At 45.9% G+C, this 23,876-nt stretch overlaps 1 protein-coding gene and 1 long non-coding RNA gene across 4 annotated transcripts; one reads left to right on the top strand and one right to left on the bottom strand.

The window, feature by feature from the left end:
- Window positions 1–6,193: 6,193 nt before the first annotated feature.
- LOC140704591 (uncharacterized) lies at window positions 6,194–14,704 on the bottom strand. Of its 3 annotated transcripts, none has more exons than XR_013541069.1 (3): window positions 8,839–14,704; window positions 7,453–7,568; window positions 6,194–6,436 (listed from the first exon to the last, which is right to left on the bottom strand). It is a non-coding gene; the product is annotated as an uncharacterized LOC140704591 (long non-coding RNA). The 3 variants fall into 3 exon arrangements; XR_013541070.1 differs by having other exon boundaries at window positions 7,453–10,259; window positions 11,191–14,704; XR_012083874.2 differs by having other exon boundaries at window positions 7,453–14,704.
- A 228-nt stretch (window positions 14,705–14,932) lies between these two features.
- SOX9 (SRY-box transcription factor 9) lies at window positions 14,933–23,070 on the top strand. Its single transcript, XM_020791275.3, has 3 exons — window positions 14,933–16,877; window positions 18,793–19,046; window positions 19,755–23,070. The coding sequence occupies exons 1-3, from the start codon at window positions 16,447–16,449 to the stop codon at window positions 20,588–20,590; spliced, it is 1,521 nt and encodes a 506-aa protein (XP_020646934.3). The 5' UTR covers window positions 14,933–16,446; the 3' UTR covers window positions 20,591–23,070.
- Window positions 23,071–23,876: the final 806 nt, after the last annotated feature.

Raw genomic sequence — 23,876 nt, 5'->3', positions numbered from 1 at the left:
AACAAGAGAATTCTAAAAGGAACTGTACTGGATCCCCAGTCCAGGGACACGAGGGCAAACGTGGGCAATGTGTATCCCGTGGTCTGCATGCTGCCACTCAGGCTGACCCATTTTGCCTCCGATTTTCTGGCCCCAAACATACACATCCCAGTTTCCATTCCAAACAAATGGGGAAAGTGGGAAATAGCACTCCTACTTTTAAATCAGCTTTTAAAAGCTGATTTCTCCAATTCATTTCAGTCCTTAAACAAGCTTCAAATAGTACCGGCTTGCCATTTTGGCACCATCTGCCATTTGAGAGGAAGGTCTCTAAGGGAGCTGCAACCCACCTGGGACTGTCAGAGGGTCAACGTTGCCTGCTGCACAAGGAATGGGAGGGACAGTAAGTAAATGTACCAACCACCCCCCTCACCCACCTATTGCCATTGTGTCCCTGGATGCCTCTCCTGACTGCAGGGGCTCCCGTTCATTGTTCTTGATCAAAAATAAGATGCTCCACTAGTGAGCATTTAACCTGACACATGATTCCCCGCCCCCATGCTTTCTTTTGAACGACATTTCTTTAGCCAAACACAGCAGTGCAGGAAACATGAGCAAGAACCCACACGGTTCCCTCAGCTGGCAGGGCAAGGTAGCCATTTCAAGCAGTTGGCTTTCAATGTCCAGACGCAGCACACAATTAAACATTACTTGCTTTGTTAGCTTGTGGAAAGGGTTTACTGTTGAGGTAGAGCATTGCATCGCCTCTCCTCGCTTCGCACTGTATTGCCTCACATGCCAGAAGAGCATGGTGCCTATAGGCTTGGGCGAGTGAGGCACTAATTGCTACTTTACCTCAGCTAACAAAAGGTCTTACATCACCTTGGCCTGGGCAGCTTGTGGACCAGGATGGAGGGCCACCTCTTTCCAAACTTTCAGTCTGATCTGGAGCCCTTATTTAGCCTTCACACATAGATATCATTGACTCATATACATATTGCATTTTTATATACCTCCCTCTGCCATGCATAGACATCTCTCTATTGTGGTGGTGGCTCACACTTTTCTCTGACACAGGACTGATCCCTCTGGTCAGATGCTAGAGGTCACTTAGGTTGCCTCTTGGAATACTGCACTCCCTGGCACACTCCTTCCCCACTTCCTTGCCATCACCACCATGGACAGCTTGCTCATCCTACCACCGCCCGCCCCCCTGCCCCCGCTACAGCCAGCTGCTGAAAGCTCCCTCAAAGAGACTGTTTTCATTCAGGTCCCACCAGAGCAACGTTTGAAACTGCCAGGCAATTTTGGAGGACCAAATAATACGCCATTTTCAAGGCATGTCATCACGAACCTGTCATTAGAAGAAACGATCCAAATTCTTTCTTTGTTTCTAACCTGCGCTCTAGGCCTTTTCTCCCCCTTCTCTTCAGAAACATAAAGGGAAGCACAATAGGCCTTTTCAGGCTCTGCCAAGCTGCTTCTCAAGCCCTCTCAGATAAGCACTGGCAGGAAAGGTGACTGCCATCAATATTTTGGTGAATTTTAACTACCTGGGGACAGCTTTGCAAGGGGATAATCACAGCTAGTTTTAAAACACGTATTTAAGAACGCTTCCACCAGAGCTTGCCTGTCAAAGAAGCATTCGCATTTTTAAAAAAGGCAGTGCAACTTCCTAATAACGAGGACTACGCTGATAACCCTTCTCTTTGAGGTATGTTGTTTTGGCTTCTCCAGGTATATTGTCTGATTCCATTTTATTCGTTCAGAGAGATGCTTCCTCTGAACATTTCTGTGGGGGAGGGGGTGGACTCCCTCATCTTAACATGCATGCTTACTACATCTTAGTACGTAATTTGGAAAAGGTCTTAAGCACCTGGTTAGGAATGGGAAGAGACCTCATTTTGGCTAGGAGAAAAGCACAAAGAAGTGCCACTTGAATCTTATCAGGGCCAAGAGCGTGTGAACTATTTGGTACTCACACCCATAAACTCCCCAGATGCCCCTTGGGTAAACCACTCTTCTTGCTGCAAAACGGGGATAGTCAGAATGGCCTGCCATGTGGGGCTTATCTAGGACAGAGGTACTATGAAAATGTGTTTGTGTGAAGGGTTGTGAATGTTCTTTTTTGCAAGACTACATAGCACTGGTCACAATGGGGCCCTTCTACGTAAATATTAATAGTAGGGCACTGGGCATACTATGTCTAGTAGTTAGTGTGTAAAACTATGGAGAACCAGGTTCAAATCCTCAGTTAGTATGAAATTCACTGAGTCGCTCGCTCGCTCGCTCGCTCAGCTTTAAGTATTGTGAAGATAATGTTAATCAGGAGAGCCATGTATACTTACTGAAGGAAAGATGGTGTGTAAAGGCAACTAGCATAATGATATGTCATCACTGTGGGAACTGAAGGACAATCATGATTGTGATGATGCTGGACCATGTTTGAAATTTCACTGCCACATCAGAATCATTTTCCTATTATACGTATTTTGTTACATGTGATTTTTCAGGCTGAACATAGGTGGTACCCTTAGCCAATAAGAATTCTTGTGCAGGAGGATCCTTCACAATCCCAATCCCATTCTTGCCAAACTCCTTATTATCTGAACTTGACTAGGTAGAATCAAGCTATGATAATCCCACATTGCCACCGTCCAAGCTATTTGAATAAAACTCCGGTATGCCCTTCTGGAAAAAGAAATGTAATAACAAGTCAACCATTCCCAAGAGAAGGTACAATCATAGCTGTTGTGGTCTGTCCCTTTTGGTAGTTATCATTCTGCTATTTGGGGGCCTCCTTCTGTCTCCATATGTTCAATTACTGCTTGTTTTTTGTGTATGTTGTCTGTAATGAAATGTCTTCATTCAGCACAACCAAGGAAAGCCTTGGGTTGCAAGCTACACACAGGCACATGTCACACACACTCATGAAGAAGGGCATATTCCTACACACCTACATCTTCCAGTGTAGATGTACAGACCTCTGGGATGTTTGTATATGCAACAGTTAACTGCTGCCAAATGGAGAGCAAGGATGGAAAACATAACATCTACATTTTAAAACCATGCTCAATTGTAGCTTTGGAAAAAAAAGTTCCTACAAGATACTTTATTTCTGGTTTCCTAGTTGGAACTATTTCTGTGTCCTTGCCTTTTCTTCTAAAATATGGAGGTTGTAAGCCAGCAAGTTCTGTTGTGGACACTGAAAACAGACCTTCTGTTCCCCCTTGCTTATCTGCTTATGTGCATGGGAGTCTTCTGCAGGCATCTCACCAGACCATTGTGGGAATGAATGGCCTACAGGTGTGATAAGGAGAATAGGAAGCAAATTGGGCCTTTGTCCTGTTCTCAGAGCAACTGGAACAAGCATTGAGTAAAGAAGTCTGTCAACAAACGAGCACCTTTATTTGCAGTAAGTAAGTCCGAGTACAGAACTCTGTTCCTTCAGCGCAGATATATTCTAGCTGCCAATAATAAATCTAGAGAGCCCTAATCAAATCCTTGCTCAGCCACAGAGCTCAAAAGGTGACCTTGAGGCAATCACCTTTCCCAACCTAAACTTCCCTAAAGGCTTGGATTCTCTAGGAAGAGTAGAATTAAAAGTGCATTGAAATATCTGCAGGGAAATCTCCCTTCCATACAATTCCTCAAGGTCAAATACACATGAACAGAAATGCATTTCTTCCTACTAGAACATTTTCCTTCCCCAAAAGCAGTTTCTTCAAAGCACACTCAGACTTGCAAAGAAAGTATGTATTTCCTGTCTGGTGACCAATTGCTATACATAAGTGAGATAAAATGCAGAATGATTCACATTCATGCTATGATAATCAAATGTGTTTTAATGCTTCAGATAGCAAAATCTGCTTTGGGCCTCAGAATGTAGGCTGCCTGGCTTTCTGCAACTACAGTTCTGATGATGGAGGTGTTGCAATCAACATCTGTCACCATCACCACTACCATCACCACTACTATTACTGCTATTGTTGAGTTTCAGGCAAGAGATCTAAAAGGAGGGGTGTGTTTTTCTAACATTTCTAATAACCCGCATGTTCAGGTTAGAAAGATCCTCATTTTACCTAGCTATCTTATGTAGGCTTTCCTTTACAATTTTGATAATTTGTGAGCCAAATAATTTGCTAAGAATATCCTATGCATCTGTGTCTATCTGTCTGTCTGTGTCTGTGTGCATACATACCTCAGTGTGGGTGGGGAGAAACCCTACGGCAACATGGAAAATTATTGCATTTAATTCTGCTGTCCAAAACTGGTATGCAACTACATGTGCTATTATCTGGAAATCAAAGCATGGCTCATTGTATGCATACATATTCTGTGTGTTTCGTTGCTCACAATGCGCACACACAGCCACATACTTGAGAATCCTTGTTTATTATGCAGTAGAGCAAAACTGAGATTTTTAAATAAATTCCCCCAGTGTAAATAAATTCCCCACCTTGAGCAAACGTCAAGCGATCCCAAAGCCGATGCCTCTATTTTTCAAATAAAGCCGTGCTCCAAATGAGCATGGGCCTGGCAGTTAGAATTTCCAAATGATTCAGTATTTGGGGTAGTGCTGGAAACAACTCAAACAAACAATTTTACAAGTTCCAGAAGTGAATACTTCCCTGCTCTCCCACCCCATCTCGCTCTTTTTTAATTTGAAGAGCTGGAAGGGGAGGGAGGGGAGGGGGGCCCTGTGCTCTTTGGCCCATAGGAAATCAATGACCCAGGGACATCTGCAAACTATTAGGGCGCAGACTTCAGGTAGCTCCTAGAAACACGTGCTGTCCACATTACACCCTGCAAGTATATTTCCACAACTTTACTTCTCCAAATAAACAGTCTGACTTGTCCTGCATTAGCAAGGAGCTACACAAACAGGTAGAGAGAATGGCTGTTCTATTCTCTCTTCCAGTTCTGACGGATTTCTTGTAAGCCGTAGCTCGGCCATGTAATTTGAACTATTCCTTGGCAGTAATGTAAAACGAGCCTGTTTCCTAAACAGAAGACGGCTAGTTTTAACTTACTGTCATCTATTTATCTATATGTGCTATGAAACATCGTGTATAACTTTCGCAGCATGTTAGCTTTGACGTATATGTCATAATTAAACAGCTACTTTAAAAAAACTGGATGTGTTCTCCTACAAATTATCTTCAGCAGATCAGAGTGGCAGTAACAGTCATAATTATAATAATGATAATGATGCTGATGCTGACAATGACTACAAGTATAATGGATGTATGAAACATAATGGTTTACACTATTCAGATATAAATGAATTGTTTGACCCCTGCATTTCCCTGTCTCGCACTGAGGAACTATTTAAAATTCCTTGCACTGAAAGACTCTAATCATGATAAGAAAGGTTGCAATTGTACAAGACTATTTTTGACTAGACATGTATAGAATTGGCACTGTATGTTTCCAAGCATATATTTCTACTGAAAATACTGCAGTCTGTCTAGTATAATCCCACGAAGCAAATGTTGAAAATACTTAACCGAAAGCCATAAAGTGACTCAGACTGGTTAGATAGGAAAAGTGAAAGCAACAGAAAAATGGACAATTATGGCACAAAATTTTGGGTTTTAGTGTTGCTGTTATGTTGTGGCATGCAACTAATTTATGAAGAATCCAAATAATATTTTTATTAGCTGAAAGTGTTAACAATTTGGACTGCACTCCTATAGCTAGGATGAGTGAATACCACCAAAGTCAATGACCCTAACCCACGCTGGTTAATTGCACTTCTACTGTACTAAAATCAGTGGGACTTGAGATAATCACAAGTTTGCCCCAACTGACCTCAGCCAGATGAAAGCATTACTAACTTAATTGAGAGAGTTCTTGGACAATGAAATTCAGACTTCTGATCTGTATGGCCATAAGGCTATGATTCAGAATAAAATTTACCTGATTTTAATTGAGTATTGTCTCAGTAAGAACACATGCTTTTGCTTCGCTTAAGCAAGGACCCCAAAGAAATCTACAAGGGAACAAGCAACAGTAAACACAAAGAGGTTTCCCTACAAATAAACCTACATGGCATTGCACTGCTGATGGTAACTCATCTCTCCTTCATGGTGCTTAAGCCGTTTAGGATCTCTTTTATGGAGGAGAAAGGCAGCATCTAAATAATATCAGTATTTGTTAGCTGCCATCTTCACTGTGATGAATCCACAAATTATCACCAATGCCATTTCAGTACAATCTGTATTTTGATATTTTAATAATCATGTTTGATTGGTTCCATGACTAAAAGCAAAGTCATATATTTCTAATGATTAACAGTCCTCCTGTTAAAACATTTTTCCAAGCCTCACATTGAATTTTGCATTTTCAATTGTAATATAGAAAGAGAGGATTTAGAAGCATAAAGCACAGTGTTTCCAACCCCCCCCAAGTGATTCCAGTCCACAATTTTCTCCCCAGCAAAAATCTGTTCTACCTGGAAAAGAAAAAAGAAAATGAGGGATTAATATTAAAGCAAAACATATTAAATCTGTATCTTTGGGGCATCTCTTTCAGGATTACTCATTCATTCCGAGAGCAGAAAGCAGTGTCATGATTTTTGTTTAATTTTGACTTGGGCCCTGGATTATGACCAGGATGCTGGTCAAGATGGCCTCTAAGGGGCTGCAGGAGAAGAATAGAAGTGCCCACACTTGCAGAATTAGGGATCATCCAAGATGATGTTTGAAAGCAGTAAGATGCAGACATTCACACACAGTTTAAGGGGGAGGAGATGGGGGTACTTTAAAAGGAGACTTGTAGAAACGTTTGTTCCTCATTGTTACTGGTTGGCATTTCGAAGTTTAAATCAGCAACTTCAGTGCTATTATTATGTTTAGCCTGAAGTCAGCTTTTAGATATTCTCAGGAAATATAAATTACAGCTGAAAGGTTGAGCTAGGTCACTTAATGGTAAATCTGTTATATGTATTGAAGAATGTGTTCTCAATTCAAGAAAAAAGACACACACACACACACACACACACACACACACACACACACACACACACACACCCCGAAAATCCTGGAATGGTCAACAACAATGGAAAGGACCCAGACTGAAGTATGCACATCATTTTCATTTATGTCAGTTTGCTAAACTGTGTCCCAGACAAAAGTGTTGACCAAATTAACAGTTTTGCCTATTCAGTTCAGTCATTGTGTTTTATGGCACTAATTCCGCTAGGCCATAACCCACTGTAAAAAGAAATTATCCTCATTAGCTTCCCCAACTCATAGTTTTCTATTAAAGCTACACATGTTGTAGATAGCTGACAGCTGTGTTATTAATATGCATGAAAGGAGCAGAAAATCAAATAAGGCTGATAAATGGGATATTGAATAAACCTACCTGAGGTACATTATTACTTATTCAACTTTTTTGAGATTCAGGGTATTCTTCTCTACCATAGGTAAAACAAAACAGACCCAAGGGAAAAAAATCCTCATTTACCTGGACCTCTAATTATGTTGCTCTTCTATACATTCCTCAGTCCATTCAAAATAACTGGAACCTCTTGAATCACACAGTCCTTAAGGCACAGAACAATTCAAAGTTCTCAACAACTTCTGCCAAAGAAGAATGATATGACAGAATTAGAAGTTGTAACTCCATGTTGATAGCTCAGTATTGCCGGATTCCTGATTAGTTTACAAGTTTTGATTTTAAAATCCCACAATAGCACTTTTTGTTCTCTTCTGAAAAACATGTACAACCCTCCCTTTAAAAATATGATTAAGCCTAAGATTGTGTGTGTAAACCTGTGTGTCCCACTTTAAATGCAAAAGTCTGTCCTATTTTCTAGTGAGCAGTGGGATTATTTTCAAAACCAAAGATCTGTGTTATATTTTGTTTCTGAGAGATAGAATCTTTTTGGAGGGATAAGAATCAGATTTGTAGCTTCTCTTCTGATGTTGGGGATAAGACACTGGGAATGGTGTTCAAATATACAGTATTCTCAAAAGTGTTACATACTCAGTTATACATTTCAGTCTTTAACTTTAAAAGCCTTTTTTTTTCATCCTGTATTTCACTGATATGAGATACCACCTCTTTTACTGGATATTAAACAACACAGAGAAAAGGACTTCCAGAGATTAATAATAATGTATATAAAACCAGCCTTCAATAAAGGCAATAAAACCAGAATTGTTGGTTTTTGTGGGTTTTTTTGGGCTCTTTAGCCGTGTTCTGAAGGTTGTTCTTCCTAACGTTTCACCAGTCTCTGTGGCTGGCATCTTCAGAGGACAAGAGTCAGAACTCTTGTCTGTGCTCTGGAACCACAATTCTTCCTCTCTGTGTATGTAGATGCAAGACACACATAGTCTTGCTGCCACTTGCACACCATTACATTTCCAGAAAATAGCAGTGACAACCTCATTAATATCTCTAGGGAAATGAATCTTCTTTATCTCCCCCTCCCTGCCATCCCACTGGGTGAAGATAGAATCGGATCCATGAAAGCGTCCATAAGGTTAGCCAGAACCATTTGGTGTGATTTCAATCCAGGCAATGGTCAATCATTCTAGAGCTAATTCTCCAAAGCTCTCTCATTTTGGCTGGGTCACATTCTTAACTAATTGCAGAATGGATTATGAAAATCCTGTTTAAGGAATAGTATTGATGCATGGCCTTCCAGTGTATCTTTTCACAAACACTATACAATGTGTCATTACTATTCTTCCCTCTGGCCCTAAAATACCATCCTAGATTATTTAGTAAATTGTTATAGATTATTATTACAATTGTTATTACATTATATCACCCTGCCTCCATGAGAGGTGGTCCCTTTTTAGACAGCATTTTTAAATAGACACATTAAAAATAAAAAAAACAAACCATGTAAAATCATTTCCATCTTCATCTTTGCACCAAAATGTGAACTGCTGCTGTTATTCCATCCACAGAGGCATCACTTGAAAAAGAAAGTAGAACTCAAAAGGGGGATACAATGATTTTTGAACGCATCTAACAAAAAGAGCTACAGTGTGTAAAAAAATAAAGACTCCAAACTCTACACATCGCTAGCTTCAATCCAGGAGTCATTGACAGATTTCCAGTTTGGGGAATCAGCTTAGCCTTCAACTAGACATTTAGTTTTCATAGTAAGAGCAAAATGTCAATTAGAGAGAAGGGCAGTAGGGTTAACTATGTACTGCACCCCATGAGCCCTACAGTCTCTGCAGATGTTCCAGATGTGAGTATACAGACACAGACACATCTACTATATATCCACATCAGAGATTTCAGTACCAAACTCTCCTGATGACCTTGTACAGCTGCAGAAAGATTGGATCTCAACCAATCACACGCAAAAATGTGAATCTTCCTTTCTAGTCCCCTCTCTGCCTTCAAGAGAAGAGGGGCTGATGGGGTTCTGAGTCTTTTTATTTGTTTTAAGCAGTCGCTTGCTAAGGGGAAGGGATAATGTACAACATCCCGCACCCTTGTGATGTATCTGAATTTCAGTCCACCAAAAGTCTCGCAGAAAAATATTCTGTCCTTCCCGAACAGATTTTTTTACAGCAACACAATCCGTCTTCAGTCGAGTGAAGCCAACCCCCAGCCCTTTTTGGATTTATAATCCGGATACTTTCAGCTGTTCCCTCGGGGTGAACAGGCACCCAAATAAAACATGAGGCAGAGATATGAGAAGATTATATTTTTTGTAAAGCGATTGAATAGATTAAAGGTGGTTGTTTGAAAAGGAGATGGGGGAAAAATCATCACCGTAATATCTAAAATTGGGCTTTGCATGCCTGGAAAATCCTAAAAGGAGTGTGGAACGGCACAACCTTATCCCTGAACTGCTTTTTTGGGTAGACGTACATTCGGAGGAGATTTGCTTGAAACAAAATTCAGGGTCCTATTCCCCATTACCTCCTGGCTCTGGGCGTGCATGTGTTTAATCAGACTTTATGGAGCGGAGGGGGTCCAAAATATATAGGTGGAGGGCAGCAGTTGGCACACCGTCTCGAACGGTTCGATTTCATTTTATCCCTCCAGTTTAAGGGGCCATTAGGCAGTGCCGGGAGGGGGGCACCTCAGACATCCTCCTGCCTGCCTCCCTCCCTCCTACACAAAACAGCCATCATCTCTCTCTTCTCCCCCCCCCCCCCCATGTTTTCGCCGCCGCCGCCGCCGCCGCTTCGGTTTGATTAAAGCCTTGTAAAAGCTCCGCGTCACCATCCTGTGCGGGTGACATCACGGTGCCTGGAAAAAAAGCAAACCCCGACCAGTGTGTTGAAGGATCCGACGGGCTGCGAGGGGAGAGGAAAAAGAGGATACGTTACAAAGGGGCTTTAGAAATCGCCACACGTCGCAGGAAACCCCTCCTTTCCCCCCCCAAAAAAAAAGCTGGGGGAGGGAGAGAAAAAAAGAAAGAAAAGGGAGGAAACTTTTTTGATGCTCAGTGCGTTACGCCTGAATAAATGCTGCTTCTCTCCCCCCCCCACCCCCGGGCAACGTTTTCACCATCGGGCCGTCGGAATTCAGCTGCAGCGGTTCTGTAGTTCTTCCGAGGGACCGGAGGGCAGATTTAGGACTCGCCTTCCGTGCCCCGGGGGCGCGGAGAAACCCAGAGATCCATACCCTCCTCCCTTCTCTCCCTCCCGCCCTCATGACCTGCATTAGCACGTCGGGCAAAACCTTCACAATTAAGATGATCAAGGGCCCCTTGGGCCCAAGCCCGCGAGACTCGGAAATAAGGTGGCTCTTTCGCATCTCCGATGGTCACACCCAAAGCTCCCGCTTTTATTCAAATATTGTATTTATATATATTCTTCCTATATATATATATTGGAAATAATACATTTTCTGGGATGTGGGAGAGTGATAATAGTAGCTGGGAAAGATGTAGGGATTATTCCCCTCCCCATGAAAGACTGATCCTCAGAAAACTGAAGGCCGCCCTATGGCCTGTTCGTATGGACTAATAACGATAAGAATAATTAGAAAAAAAATAATTATAAGAATAAAGAATACGACGGCGCTGGTGGCGGCGGGCCAGTCACGTTAACCGATTTTCCTTTAAATGCTGAAGAATGGCGTTTCTCCCTTTTGGAAGAAACATTGGGTTTTGTTTTTTTTTGTTTTTTTTAGAAAGAAACACAAGCAGTTTTATGAATTTCATCCGCCAAAACGAGGGATTTCCCCCCATCATCATCAATGTCCCTTAAACTGCGGACTCACCGACTGTGTCTTTTCTATCCACTTCATTTTCAACAATTCTGCAGAGTGTGTTGTCCAGTGTGTGTGAAGTCATGAAATAGCCCTCCTCCCCTTTGTTGTTTAGTCGTTAAGTCGTGTCCGACTCTTCGTGACCCCGTGGACCAGAGCACGCCAGGCCCTCCTGTCTCCCCTCCCCTTTTATTTATATATAATTATATACTGTATATAAGCGCCGTTCCTGAGGCTTAGGATAGAAAACCACACTGAACTTGTATCATTAAACCGCCTATAGACCCAAGTCAAAACGTTGCACTCCAACGTCACGCAGAAAGGAGGCTAGCCGTTCCCGTTCCCCATCAACACTTTCACTCTAAATAAATAAATAAATAATAAATACATAAATGAATAGGAACCCTTCCAGTACATAGTGTGCGAAACACACTGTTCGTTTCCCTCTAAGGGGGTGAAATATACCGCGAAGTGTGGCAAAAGGGTCAGATTATGTTCTCTTATATTTAAAAAAGAAAATTAGTTCCCCATTTAAGTTACTTCTGATAAAGAGCGCTGCTGGTCCTCCTTGTCGAAGCGGCTCCTTCATTTTATTATCTCTTTAGGGTTTTTTTCCCCGTGTCAACTGCTTCGAAGCCTTTTAGGCGAGAGACTGGTTTTATCAGGAAGAACAGGAAAAAAAGAAAGGGATCTCCCAAACGCAACACAGAGGTAGGCAGATCGGTCTTTATAAAAACCCATTTTCCCCCCCGTCCCCTCATGGAATATTAAAAAACAGAGGTGCCGTTTCAGGCAAAGGGAGCGTCTCTTGTGAATTGTTTAGCCGCCCAGAAGCGCTTCCCCCGCCTTCGGAACTGGGATGCCGAGCAAGGTCGGGAAGGCCGCGATGAACCAGATGGAGGAGCAGGAGAAACAAGAGGGGCCGAGAGTCGTTCCCCCCCCCCGCTCCTTTTTAATCTTATTTTGTCTGGGGAGGCCCACTTCTGCTGGGCAAGCCGGGGCTCTGCGTTGGGCATCGGAGGAGAATTTCCTCTGGAGCCTCGGCCAACTGACCGCCCGCTCTTCATCTGGGCCCTGCGAGCCAGGATAGGGGTGCAAATCAGGACGCCGCCACTGCCGCCGCCGCCGCCGCCCGGGCAGGCTTTCGCGCGGGGCTTTCATTCGTACGCGCGTCGTTGCTGCGCGTCCCTCGGCTGTTGGCTTGCTTCGAAGGGACTCTCTCCGAAAGCCAATTCGTCTTTCCTTTTCTTTTTTTTTTTAATGAAAGAGCCTTTGGGTCCGGTCAAAACCGGCCGCACGAAGGCAGGCGATCGCCCGAGCCGGGCCGTTCCGAGGGCCCTCTTTCCGAAAGCGGAAGATCTCGGCGATCTCCCGCGGTCGGGGATCGAGCGAGCGAGCGAGCGAGCGCAGCTCCCCTTGACACCGGCCGGGCGCCCTTAAGGCAGGTTCGGGGCGAGGAGCGTTTGGCGCGCTGGGAGCGAAGCTGTTAAGTGGAAAACACAGGCTGGGCTGGCCGAAGTGGGCACCGAGGCAGGAGGAAGCTTGATCGAGCCATACCGAGATTCTTGGGAGAAAGCTGTGCGTGTCCGTGTGAACACACGGACACGGGTGTTGGTGCGTGAGAGTCCGCCTTCTGCCGCTGCCCCTTTTCTAAACACGCGTGCAGTCTGATTCTGCCTGCCCCTGCGTATGGGAAAGGAGTGAGGGCATGGAGGAAGGAAATGTCGGGAGAGATGCAGAAGGGGCAATGTGCTTTTCACGTGTAGGGAGGATAATTAAAAGTGCCTTTCCTTTAGGTAAGCATATGACTTTGGGAGGCGGATAACTACTTCCCCGGAGGGGGCGCATTTCTACACCCCCCCCCGTTCTGGCGCCACCTACCTTGGGAGGCAGGAGGCCCCACTGAAGTCAACAAAACTTTCTCCCAAGTTTTGTTGACCTCAGTATTTTACTCCATGGAACTTGCTCCGAAACAAGTCGGTTTGCGGTCCCTGCCGCCTTAAGGCAGCCGACGAGCGTTTGACTCACAGCTGAGCCGAGAAAGTCCAGTGCGTGGTTCCTTCGCGATGCAAATTCGTTTCACTGTGTGCAGTGGGGTTGCGCAGGGTGGCAACTTCAAGTCGCTTTTCTTTCAAACAAACAAACAAACGGGGCGTCGGGAAGGGGCTGCAACGGGCAAAGAAAGACATCCTTATTCCCGCGTTATGACGCAAAACATTGGAAGGAGGCGGAAAGATGCGCAGAAGCGGTTTTAGAGCATAGATTCCCTCCTCTCTTTCTCTCCACACACACAGATTAATGTACAATTTTTTTCATAACTAAAACTGAACGATCTGTTTAGACCTCTTTTGATAGCATTATCAATTCCGTTGACTCTGAAGTGATGTCAACTTCGGAAGCCGGCCACGTTTTGGTGATGGCCGAAGGCTGCCATGTAGCGCCCGAAGCCCGGATAAAGTCAACTTTGCGGAGACTAATCCCTGTTACAGGGCGCCTCCTCGATGCTGGAAGGAGCGGGGCTGGTGTGTGTGTGTGTATGGGGGTGGGTGGCTTGGGTACGTGGGCGGACGCGCGCCTTTTCACCACCTCGGAGCCCACGGCGTCCCGGGAATCACTTCGGGTGTTTAGTTTCTGAGCCTGTGGTGCCCCCTCTGGACAGAAGTGAGAACTGCACTTTTTGTCGGCCGTCTGGTAGGTGATTTGTTTATACAGAAGGGACTGAAAAAGGTCCAAGAAAAGAAATGAGGTTGCAAGGAGAGAGTGGAAAAAACGCACGGAAAGCAAAGCAAAAAAATTTAAAATAAAATAAAAAGTAAGCCATGGAACGGCGTCTGTCTTCCTGGGCAAGACAGCATGACAGCTAATGATTTAAAGAGTTTATAATGCGGGAAGCGCCCACCGCTGACTGGCTCCTTTAATTGCCCAGAGAGACGGTGCGTGTGCATATGCGCGCGCCTGTGTTTTTCTACGAGACGCGCACACCTCACGTCTCTCGTCTAGATGAACGTGTGATTGTCCAAAGCCTTAATCAATCACAAGGTATGCCCGATTCCTTCCACACATACACCCCCTTGCTTTCTTTGTCATTCGTGCACAGTAAACTTCAGTTCTGCTAGCATGCAGCGCCCTGCCGTAGAACTGGGTATTTATAAGTAACTTTTGCATTTATTTCCACATACGTTACTTCTCTACTTCATCTGGTTTTGTTTTGTTTTTTTCTTGGGAAGAGGATATTGGTAACAGTCCCCAGTGCAGGAATAGAGATGTGGGTGGGCGGTGAGACACTAAAATGAACACTCACAACTGAACCTCTCACGACAGATAAATCTGGAAGCAGGGCCCTCATTTTTGGGGGAGGGGGAGTAATGAGGACGTATTTTAGTAGAGAGTTAGGGAGTTGATTTCTGTTCCCAGCGCATCCCCACGTCTGTCGCAGCGGCACTCGCTTTAGAATAATTTGTCAAAAAAACGCACCAAGGCGGTTGAGATCATGCCTGTGCGATAAAGGCCCACGCTCGAAAGGAAGACAAACCTGTTGCTCCACTTGGTCCAGATGCGGATTTCTCGTGAAGTTGGTCCCGCCGCCCCAGTCGCGTAGCCGACCTCCGTGCCTATAGAGATGCCTCTGCTGTTTCACTGTGTTCAACAGAGTTAATTTGCAAACCTTTGCGTGTGGACACGGGATCCTCGCCTAACTAGACCTCGATGACTTCAACTGCAGACGTTGGAAGTCGACGCCTCTTCAAAGGGAACTCAGGTCATGTACACCGGAGAACACGCGCAATCATGATAAAAGGAGAAAGATGCTGCTATTAAATACAGTAAAAGGAAATAAATAACAGACCACTACGCTTCTTTTCCAGAACAAGCACGAGGGATCAACAATACTCGTTTTTATTTTCAGAAGGAATTAATTGTCTTACGCACGTACCCCACCCCCCACCCCCACCCCCGAGGGCAGTCTGGCTCCCACCACCTATGCCCTTTTCCCTTTCTGTGAGCAGCAGCCAGCGTCGCTGTCTTCCTGACCCTTTCAAGCATGGATAAAACATTAAGGACGAGCCGAATCAAAACAAAACCCTCCCATAGGATAAGTGAGTCACAAAATCACGAACTTCCCAGGCGGGCGGGTGGCAGGTAGAAGGAGGGGAGGGAGGGCGAGCGCGAGAGAGAAGCGCAAAGTTATTTACGGGACCAAGAGAGAGAGAGAGAGAGAGAGAGAGAGATGGGGGGGGTGGAGAGAGGATACTGGCTGTCCCGCGTTACCCCAGATGACGTTATCTGTTAGAGGAGATTTCATGCCCCTTCTCTTCCCTCGGAAAGCAACCGGAGAGATCTGCTTAAAGACCCGCGAGTAGAAAAAGAAAGCAGGGATAGACTCGGAGGAGGTAAGGAGCCCAGAAGATTCGAAGTACGAAAAGTTTTTCCTCCAGCGCGCGACCAACTTTCTCCCTCTCTTCCAACCAACCCCCCCCCACACACACACACACAATCCGCTTCCCTCCCTCCCTCCCCTCGCCTTCCCTTCTGCGCGGATCCCTCCCCTCCCCTCCCTCCGCCAAGGGGGAGAGAAAAAAAACTTTTCAGCCAATCACTTGTGAAAAGGCGGCCGGAGGCTGGGCGCCATTGGCTGAAAGTTTCTAAGGTGAAATAGCAGAGGAGAGTATTTATTAAACCGACCCGGGGAAGAGTGAGGAGAGCTGAGCTTGAAATTGACTAGGTGATTTTGGAAGCCCCCCCTTTTTTTTAAAGCAAAAAGAAAGGAAAAAAACACAACCAAAAAGAAAAGAAAAGAAAAGAGAACCGAGCCTTCCGCTGCTGCTCTACCCTTCCCGCCACAAGCTGAGGATTTTTTTTCGCCTTCTTTCGCTCCAGGGTGAAACCGGGCCCCCGTGGCAGCGTCGTCGGCCGTGCCTGCCCGCAGCGCCGCTCCGATCAGCCTCGGCGAGCCGGTCCGCCGCTGCCCCCATGCCCGTGTCTTGAGGGGCAGCCTCCGCAGCGCGGCACCGCGGCTCCTGCCCGCCCCCGGCCGACCGAGCTCCCGCCAGACCAGGCACAGCGACCAGCGGCCCCGTTTGCAAACTCCCCGCCGCCGCCTTCGCCTCCTTCTTTCCATGCCGAGCCATTAAGAGCCGTCGCGCCTTTCGTGCCTCGACCCCTCCCCGCCTCTCCCACCCACCCACCCCCCTTCCCCCCTCCCTCGCCTCGATTTTTCAATTTCACCCCCCCCCGGCTCCCCCCAGTATTTGGGCTCCGCCGCTTTCTCGCATGAATCTCCTCGACCCCTTCCTGAAGATGACCGAAGAGCAGGACAAGTGCCTCTCCGGCGCGCCCAGCCCTACCATGTCCGAGGACTCGGCCGGCTCGCCTTGCCCTTCGGGCTCCGGATCGGACGCCGAGAACACCCGGCCCCAAGAGAACACCTTCCCCAAGAGCGACCCGGACCTGAAGAAAGAGAGCGACGAGGACAAGTTCCCCGTCTGCATCCGAGAGGCCGTCAGCCAGGTCCTGAAGGGCTACGACTGGACCCTGGTGCCCATGCCCGTCCGCGTCAACGGCTCCAGCAAGAACAAGCCCCACGTCAAGCGGCCCATGAACGCCTTCATGGTGTGGGCGCAGGCGGCCCGGAGGAAGCTGGCCGACCAGTATCCCCACCTGCACAACGCCGAGCTGAGCAAGACGCTGGGAAAACTCTGGAGGTAAGCCGGGACCGAGGCGGAGGCGGAGGCGGAGGCGGGAGGGGTGCCCAGCGCCCACTTCGGGGAGAGGGGCTTCCGCGGTGTGCAGGAGGGGGGGGTGCGGAGGATTGCGAGCAGCCCGAGGGCGGAGGGAGGGCCGCGATGGCCGGCTCTTGGCGCTCCTGGGGGGGGGGGCGGCGGCGACTTGGCTCGATCGCGTGTCTTCGCGTGGCTGTACGGACGACCCGGGGTCTCCGGGTTTGTGTGCGAGGCTGGCCCGGCAGAGATGCGAACCGGGAGGAAGCCTGCGGGCGCGGCTCCCGCGTGGCGGAGGGAGCGGCGGCCACACCAGGAGTCCCGCGCCGGGGTGGAAGCGAGAGCGCGGCTGGGCTCCAAACGGAGGGGCTTAGCCCAGGAGCCCGGAGTGTGACCTCCGCTCCAGCCCCCGGGAGATGAATCTGAATCTCTCTGTGTGTGTGTGTGTGTGCGTCTGAGAGAGAGAGAGAGAGACGCGTTGGTGTCGGAGAGAGGCGCCTTAAGTCAGCAGCCCCAGAGCACATCCCCTTGGGAATGAATGCTATTGAACTCAGCGAAGCTTCCGCGCCAGGGATAGAGAGACGGGGTAAGACGGGAAAAGGGCTTCCGGATCAACCTTTGGGTTTCAATGCGGTTTAGAATATAAATAGAGGGTCGAGAGAGTGGCAAAACCCCCCTGTTTTGGTTCTGCCTGGAACGAGTTGCAGTAATTGCCATTTGGAAGCGTCCAGGCCACCAACAGGAAAGGAGAGGGGTGAAAATATAAGGAGGCTTCTAAGAAAGCTGGGTGTTAAATTGCATGCTTCATATATACTCTCTCTGTCTCTCTCTCTCTCTGTGTGTGTGTAATGAAAGGTAGTCTGTTAGAAAGCCACACCATATGGCATGAAATATCACCTTTTCAAAATGTCCCAAAATGCTTTTGAGTTCCCTTGAGGTTATTCTGAAAGGCATTCTGCACGTGCCCTGAGATAATTTCTCTCCTTATCAAACTTTACCCATCTCAGAATTGACCTAGCTATGGAAAACAGACCTCAGCTGCCAAGCCTAGCAACAAATCAAACTCTCATCAGAGGCAAAACATAAATGGCATACATAGGGTGCGCGGATAGCTGGCATTAAGTTGGCAAGCATGGACTCATAGGAGGTTGGCTCAGAAGAAGGATGACTTGCCTGGAGAGCAAGGGGAGGGGAAGAGTGGGCTAAGAGCAAGTGAGTCACCTGGCTGAAGCATAAGCGTGTGACTTGCAAGAGGGAAAGCTAAGCCCCATGTGCCAACGCAGAAGGGCTTCTCTTGGATTTTGATGCAGAATCACAGGCCGTTTGCGTGGGTGCCTGGTGCCAGTTACCTCATCTGTTACTGAACCTGCATTCCGATGCATGACTCTTGAGCAGGGTGGGATGGGGGCCAGCACCAACCAAGTTTGGAGGTGGTGGAGTCCTGGCACGAGGTAGCCTTTTGCTTTACATGCTATGTCATGTATTGCTGGGCCACCAAAACAGTCTGCCGACGTGTAGATATCAAGTGGAGTTCTAGGCTAGAATGAACCAATGCAAAAAAGGGGGCAGCAAATCCTTTTTTTCCCCTGAAGGTTGTCTGCCTGTTTCTGATGGTATCACCCAGTGCTTGCCTGATAGCTTTCTTGTGGCTTTCCAACAGTTTGGCACAATGTCCTATGAGCACATATATCTGGATCTTGGTCTTTCTGTGGCTACAAGGTTATTTTGCATTAATGCCCAGCCTGTGGCTGCTGCCTTAATTTATGTTAGTTACAGGCACTCACCCTTTCTAATGAAAACCTGATCTAAATAGTCGCTTGTGGAAGTGTACCTCAGCTTCAGGTATAACATGATGAATAACGACAGGACCCCTTTCTCTGCTCTGCTTTGTGTTGCTCAGGCTGTTGAATGAGAGCGAAAAGCGCCCGTTTGTGGAGGAAGCTGAACGGCTGAGGGTGCAACATAAAAAAGACCACCCAGACTATAAGTATCAGCCACGGAGGAGAAAATCAGTCAAGAATGGGCAGGCAGAACAAGAAGAAGGCTCAGAACAAACCCACATCTCTCCCAATGCCATCTTCAAGGCCCTGCAGGCAGATTCTCCACAATCTTCCTCCAGCATGAGTGAAGTCCACTCCCCTGGAGAGCATTCTGGTGAGTATAAGCACCTTTTCCAACCCTACCTGCAGAAGAAAATGAAGAAAAACTGCCCCACCGCACAAGGCGCAAAAACTTAGAGAAATGGTGGTAGCAAAGGTCCCAGAGCATCTCACCAAGATAAGGGTAACAGAAGTATGAGATAGGTGTATGCGTTCTGCGTGCCTATGACTCCAGAAAAATTACAGCCACGAAATATATACATAGAGACAGTACGGCACAATATTCTTTAGACACAGCGCAAGCTCTAGTGTGGATTTAAGCAAACACTCCAAAATCTGTTTGACTGTTTTGCTTTGCAGATTCATTCTGCAAGCAGCACTGTTTCTTGCTACCTTTTTTCCCACAGACTGATATCTCTTGCAGCTCACAAACACTCTTAACTCTAGCTCTAGAAAAGTTTAGAGCCCCGCAGCTATCTTCAACGGCAGTCCATGCTTATTGGCCAGCCCTCCCTCCCTCTCCTTTCCCTCTCCTCCCACCAGAGTTAACCATTAACAGAGCTATCACTGTTACTTCAACACCTTCTGCTTATTAAAAAATGGCCACTGCTAGATTTCCTGTGGTTTGTGGCCTTCCGTCTGTGCCATTATCAATGAAAAGAGATAGGCTTCGGGGTGCGGCTTGCCTGCCGTTCGACTTCAAAGGCGCAGAAGGGGTCAGACTTACTAAGGCGTGTGCTGTTTCCTTTGCGTCTCCCTACAGGGCAATCCCAGGGGCCCCCGACCCCTCCTACAACTCCCAAAACCGATGTCCAGGCGGGCAAGCAGGACCTGAAGCGAGAAGGCCGCCCTCTGCAAGAAGGAGGGAGGCAGCCCCCGCACATTGATTTCCGAGACGTGGACATTGGCGAGCTCAGCAACGACGTCATCTCAAACATCGAGACCTTTGACGTCAATGAGTTTGACCAGTATCTCCCGCCCAACGGCCACCCTGGTGTCCCAGTCACCCATGGCCAGCCTGGTCAAGTCACCTACACTGGCAGCTATGGGATCAGCAGCACCACAGCGAGTCCAGCTGGGACCGGGCACGTCTGGATGTCTAAGCAGCCGCCTCAGCCCCAGCCGCCGCCGCAGCCTCAGCCGCCGCCCTCCTCTCAGCAGCCGCCCTCCCAGGCCCAGCCGCCGGCGCCCCAGGCCCAGCCTCATACGCTGACCACCCTGAGCAGCGAACCGGGGCCGCCCCAGCAGAGGACACACATCAAGACAGAGCAGCTGAGCCCCAGCCACTACAGCGAGCAGCAGCAGCATTCGCCTCAGCAGCTGAGCTACAGCTCCTTCAACCTCCAGCATTACGGCTCCTCCTACCCAACCATCACTCGCTCGCAGTATGACTACACAGACCACCAGAGCTCCAACTCCTACTACAGCCACGCCGCCAGCCAGAGTTCGGGCCTCTATTCGACATTCACATATATGAACCCCAGCCAGAGGCCAATGTATACGCCCATTGCAGACACTACCGGGGTGCCTTCCATTCCTCAGACCCACAGCCCCCAGCACTGGGAACAGCCCGTCTATACCCAGCTCACCAGGCCATGAAGTTTTTCAATGATGTTTTCTCTTTTTTTTTTCCAAATCTCCTCAGACTTTTTTTTAAAGGCTAAAAGTGAATGCATAATGGGGAGGGGGAACAAATCCCAAAACGCCTTGTGCACTACAGCATCCTTTTGAAATCGGCCAGAGCATCCCACTCAGTAAACAAACATTCCCTGATGGACTGAAAACCTTGATCTGAAGGCAGTTTTCTTATTTTCTTCTTCAGCAGCCAACTTAGTTTGCCTAGGTATGGACTCCGTAATTATTTTTTAACAATAACTAAAAATAAAAAAATAGAAAAAAAAGAGGTAAAAACTCAAAAGGATTCCTCTGTGAGGAATATTCTCTATTTTAAATACTTTTTTTTTTAGTATGTACTGTGTATGATTTGTTACCAATTTGAGGGGATTTATATGGTCTACTTTGTGTTTTTAGACAGACTCTTTAAAAAAATTTATCCTTTTGTTTTTTGACAGTTAAACAATAAGTCGAGCAGTCATGCCTTAACCTTTTTCCCTTGCTGTCAGAGGTATTTTTATATAGCTAATTGCCTTTTGCTTGTAGAGAGCAAAACATTTATGCATAAAGTCAAATGAATGGGGGAGGGGGAGTTCCTTTCTGATCAGTGGTCAGTTGCTCAGTGTGATGATGGGGATTTGGAAAGAGATGTTATTTTTCTAGCTTGAGAGTAAAATGTGTTTTGTGGAGAATTTTTTTAAAACGAAAGAACAATAACACCTTGAGCCTTAAAGTAACACTAATGAAAAAGCCTTACAGAACAGCCCTGTGATCACTTCACTTGCACAAAGATTTCCCTCCCTGTCAAAGAAGAGAGGGGGAAATGAGACTCTTTAAAAAAGGAGAGCTCCATCCTCTGAGGTCGGAAGCTTTTTTTTTTTTTTAAGAATCGTCTATATTTTTGGCAACACCAGCATCAGATTGTAGAGCCACAAACCAGCATCCCCCACCCTGGCTCCCCCACCCTTTCCACCTTCTGTAGGACGCTGAGCCCCCACGTGTGAGGCACATGCTGGTGGTCCCAAAAATCACTTTCCCTTCAAACTCCACAAGGAATTAGGTAGTATGTTCTATGAAGCAGTTTGCAAGGGGAAGGGGAGAGTAATGGTGGGAGGATTTTGACATTAGCAAGGTTCATGGGTGACAGCATTGGTGCCTTTAAAAATAATAATAATATTATATATTTATTTTGTGGAAAAAAAGAGAGGTTTTTAATCAAGAAGTTTTTCTTTCCATTTCCCTCCTTCCATATTTGAAGTTCTTCTAATGTAAACAGAGCGTTACTCCAAGGGTATATGGTGCCTAATCTTTAAATTATGATTTAAATCAGTAAGTCCTTATTTTATTTATCTGTCTTGTTCTCTCTCTCTCTCTCTCTCTCTTTTGGCATTTTTATTGTTATTATACCTTCAGGATGTGTCTTAGGTTTGTACAAATGCCTCTGCTTCCTTATGTTTCTTATTTCCTTTCTTTTTTTCCTTCATTTTTGTTTAAGGAAAAACTGGAATGCTTCCCTTCCCCTCTTCATTTTTTCTTAGTGCAAACAAAAGATTGCAAACATAGCATATCACCGAGTCATTTGCCTTGGTTTTGTTTCACTTTTCCTGCCTCAGCTCCTCTGGACTCATATGGTGGGCTTAGATCTATCTACACATGAAGTGGAATAAGGAGAAAATGGCAGCGCAGAATGGACTGTACCACTAAAGGTGGAAGGTCATTTTAAAAATAATCTTCATATTTTTTTAAAAAAATACACCGTCCCTTGGACTTCTGCTCTTTTTTTACCTCCAAGGATGTATTTTACATAAATAGGGGGAGCTTTTTGGCCTCTTTTTTTTAAATGACAACCTGATCTGTAAACCAAAATGGTACAATCCATATGTACCCAATGCTTCATACTGCTGGTGTATGTAGGCCAGGCCTTGGTCTGTCCAAGAGAAGCAAAGCAATAATGGGTGCAGCCACCTAGTCTTGCTGCTCTGGGAACCCTGTTGGGGTTTGCTCATTTCCACAGACCATTTATTTGCCCCTTGAAAACCACATAGAAACGAAAAGAGCAGCAGTTCTTGATGTATGTGTTCCACCAACCTTCCACATGATTTAAGGGTATGGCCTATGGGGAACTGGCTGGTAAAACTGTGGCTGAACAGTTAAGGATTGCTTAAAAAAAGGATAGCCAACTTTTTTATTTAAAAAAAGATATATTTGTTAACATTTTGTAGGAGATTCAGTAGAAGAAAATCTTAAAGCACTCTTATAATATGGTATCTTTTCTATTTCTATATTAAAAGAAAAACCCAGATCTTTTTAAAGTATTTCTGTAACTTAAAAGACCTGTCCTTTTAAAAATCAGTTTTAGGTAAGTTTTCTCTTTTCCTGGTCATTTGTTTGCAAGTCCCTTTGGTTTTCTGTAAAACTTACCTTTTTGTATATTATTGTTTGCAATAAATATACATTGTATTAAACTTCAGAGGAAATGAGGTCTTTTTAACTGCCATACCCTATTACTGAAGTGACAGTATATTCCTAATTGTTTGGAGAATGCATCATTAAATTTTTTTAAAAAATGAAATTATACCTATTAATCCACATTAGCCTGTTCACAGATCAACATTTCCACATTCATCTGTTCCTAGATTGCATCTACTTCTGACAGCTGCCTTCAAAACGGATTGATGAATCAATGTCCCCCAACAGATATAATGCTGAAGGTTTGCCTACAAGGAAGGACTCATTTCATTGTTTCTAGGACCTTTCCTATACACACATTTATAGGCCTACTCTCTACCCACCACATGTCACCTGGTTTGCTCCTAAGGGTACTTTTTCAGCAGGAAAGCCACCTTGAGATAGAAATACAAAAGTTCCCAAAACATTGGTTAAAACAGCTAGTATCTCTTCCTTTTGCTCTTTATGCAGGAGAAACCACTGGGGGAAAATGTGCTAGTTAAATTGCTGGGACTCCAAGAAAGGATTATAGGACCATTTGCTATAATAATGTGTAAGAAGAAAAGAGCTCAGCTTTCATTCAGTATCAAATCTGCACATTCAGTATCAAATCTTCTCCCAACACAGCATGCAAGTACCATGCCCCCTACAAAATGCACCATATTGTAATTTTAGTCACTGTTGCATCATATGCATCATACACCTGAAGCAGGTTGATCGGGAAGAGGCATTTTTTTTTTTGTTATAAGCCATCAAATCTCATCCAATTCAGGGTGACGCTAATGGGGGTTTCAAGATATTTGAGGTATTTCAAAAGTGATTT

Source organism: Pogona vitticeps, chromosome 2 (genome assembly GCF_051106095.1).
Source record: "Pogona vitticeps strain Pit_001003342236 chromosome 2, PviZW2.1, whole genome shotgun sequence".
In the NCBI taxonomy this organism is placed as follows: Eukaryota; Metazoa; Chordata; class Lepidosauria; order Squamata; family Agamidae; genus Pogona; species Pogona vitticeps.
This window is presented reverse-complemented; position numbering and strand designations above follow the sequence as displayed.

What these genes read in the sequence shown, in the direction of transcription:
- SOX9 (XM_020791275.3), top strand. Translation starts at nt 16,447, where the DNA reads ATGAATCTCCTCGACCCCTTCCTGAAGATGACCGAAGAGCAGGACAAG. An exon ending in ACGCTGGGAAAACTCTGGAG is followed by an intron (nt 16,878 to 18,792) that starts GTAAGCCGGGAC and finishes TGTGTTGCTCAG; the next exon opens with GCTGTTGAATGAGAGCGAAA. An exon ending in CTCCCCTGGAGAGCATTCTG is followed by an intron (nt 19,047 to 19,754) that starts GTGAGTATAAGC and finishes GTCTCCCTACAG; the next exon opens with GGCAATCCCAGGGGCCCCCG.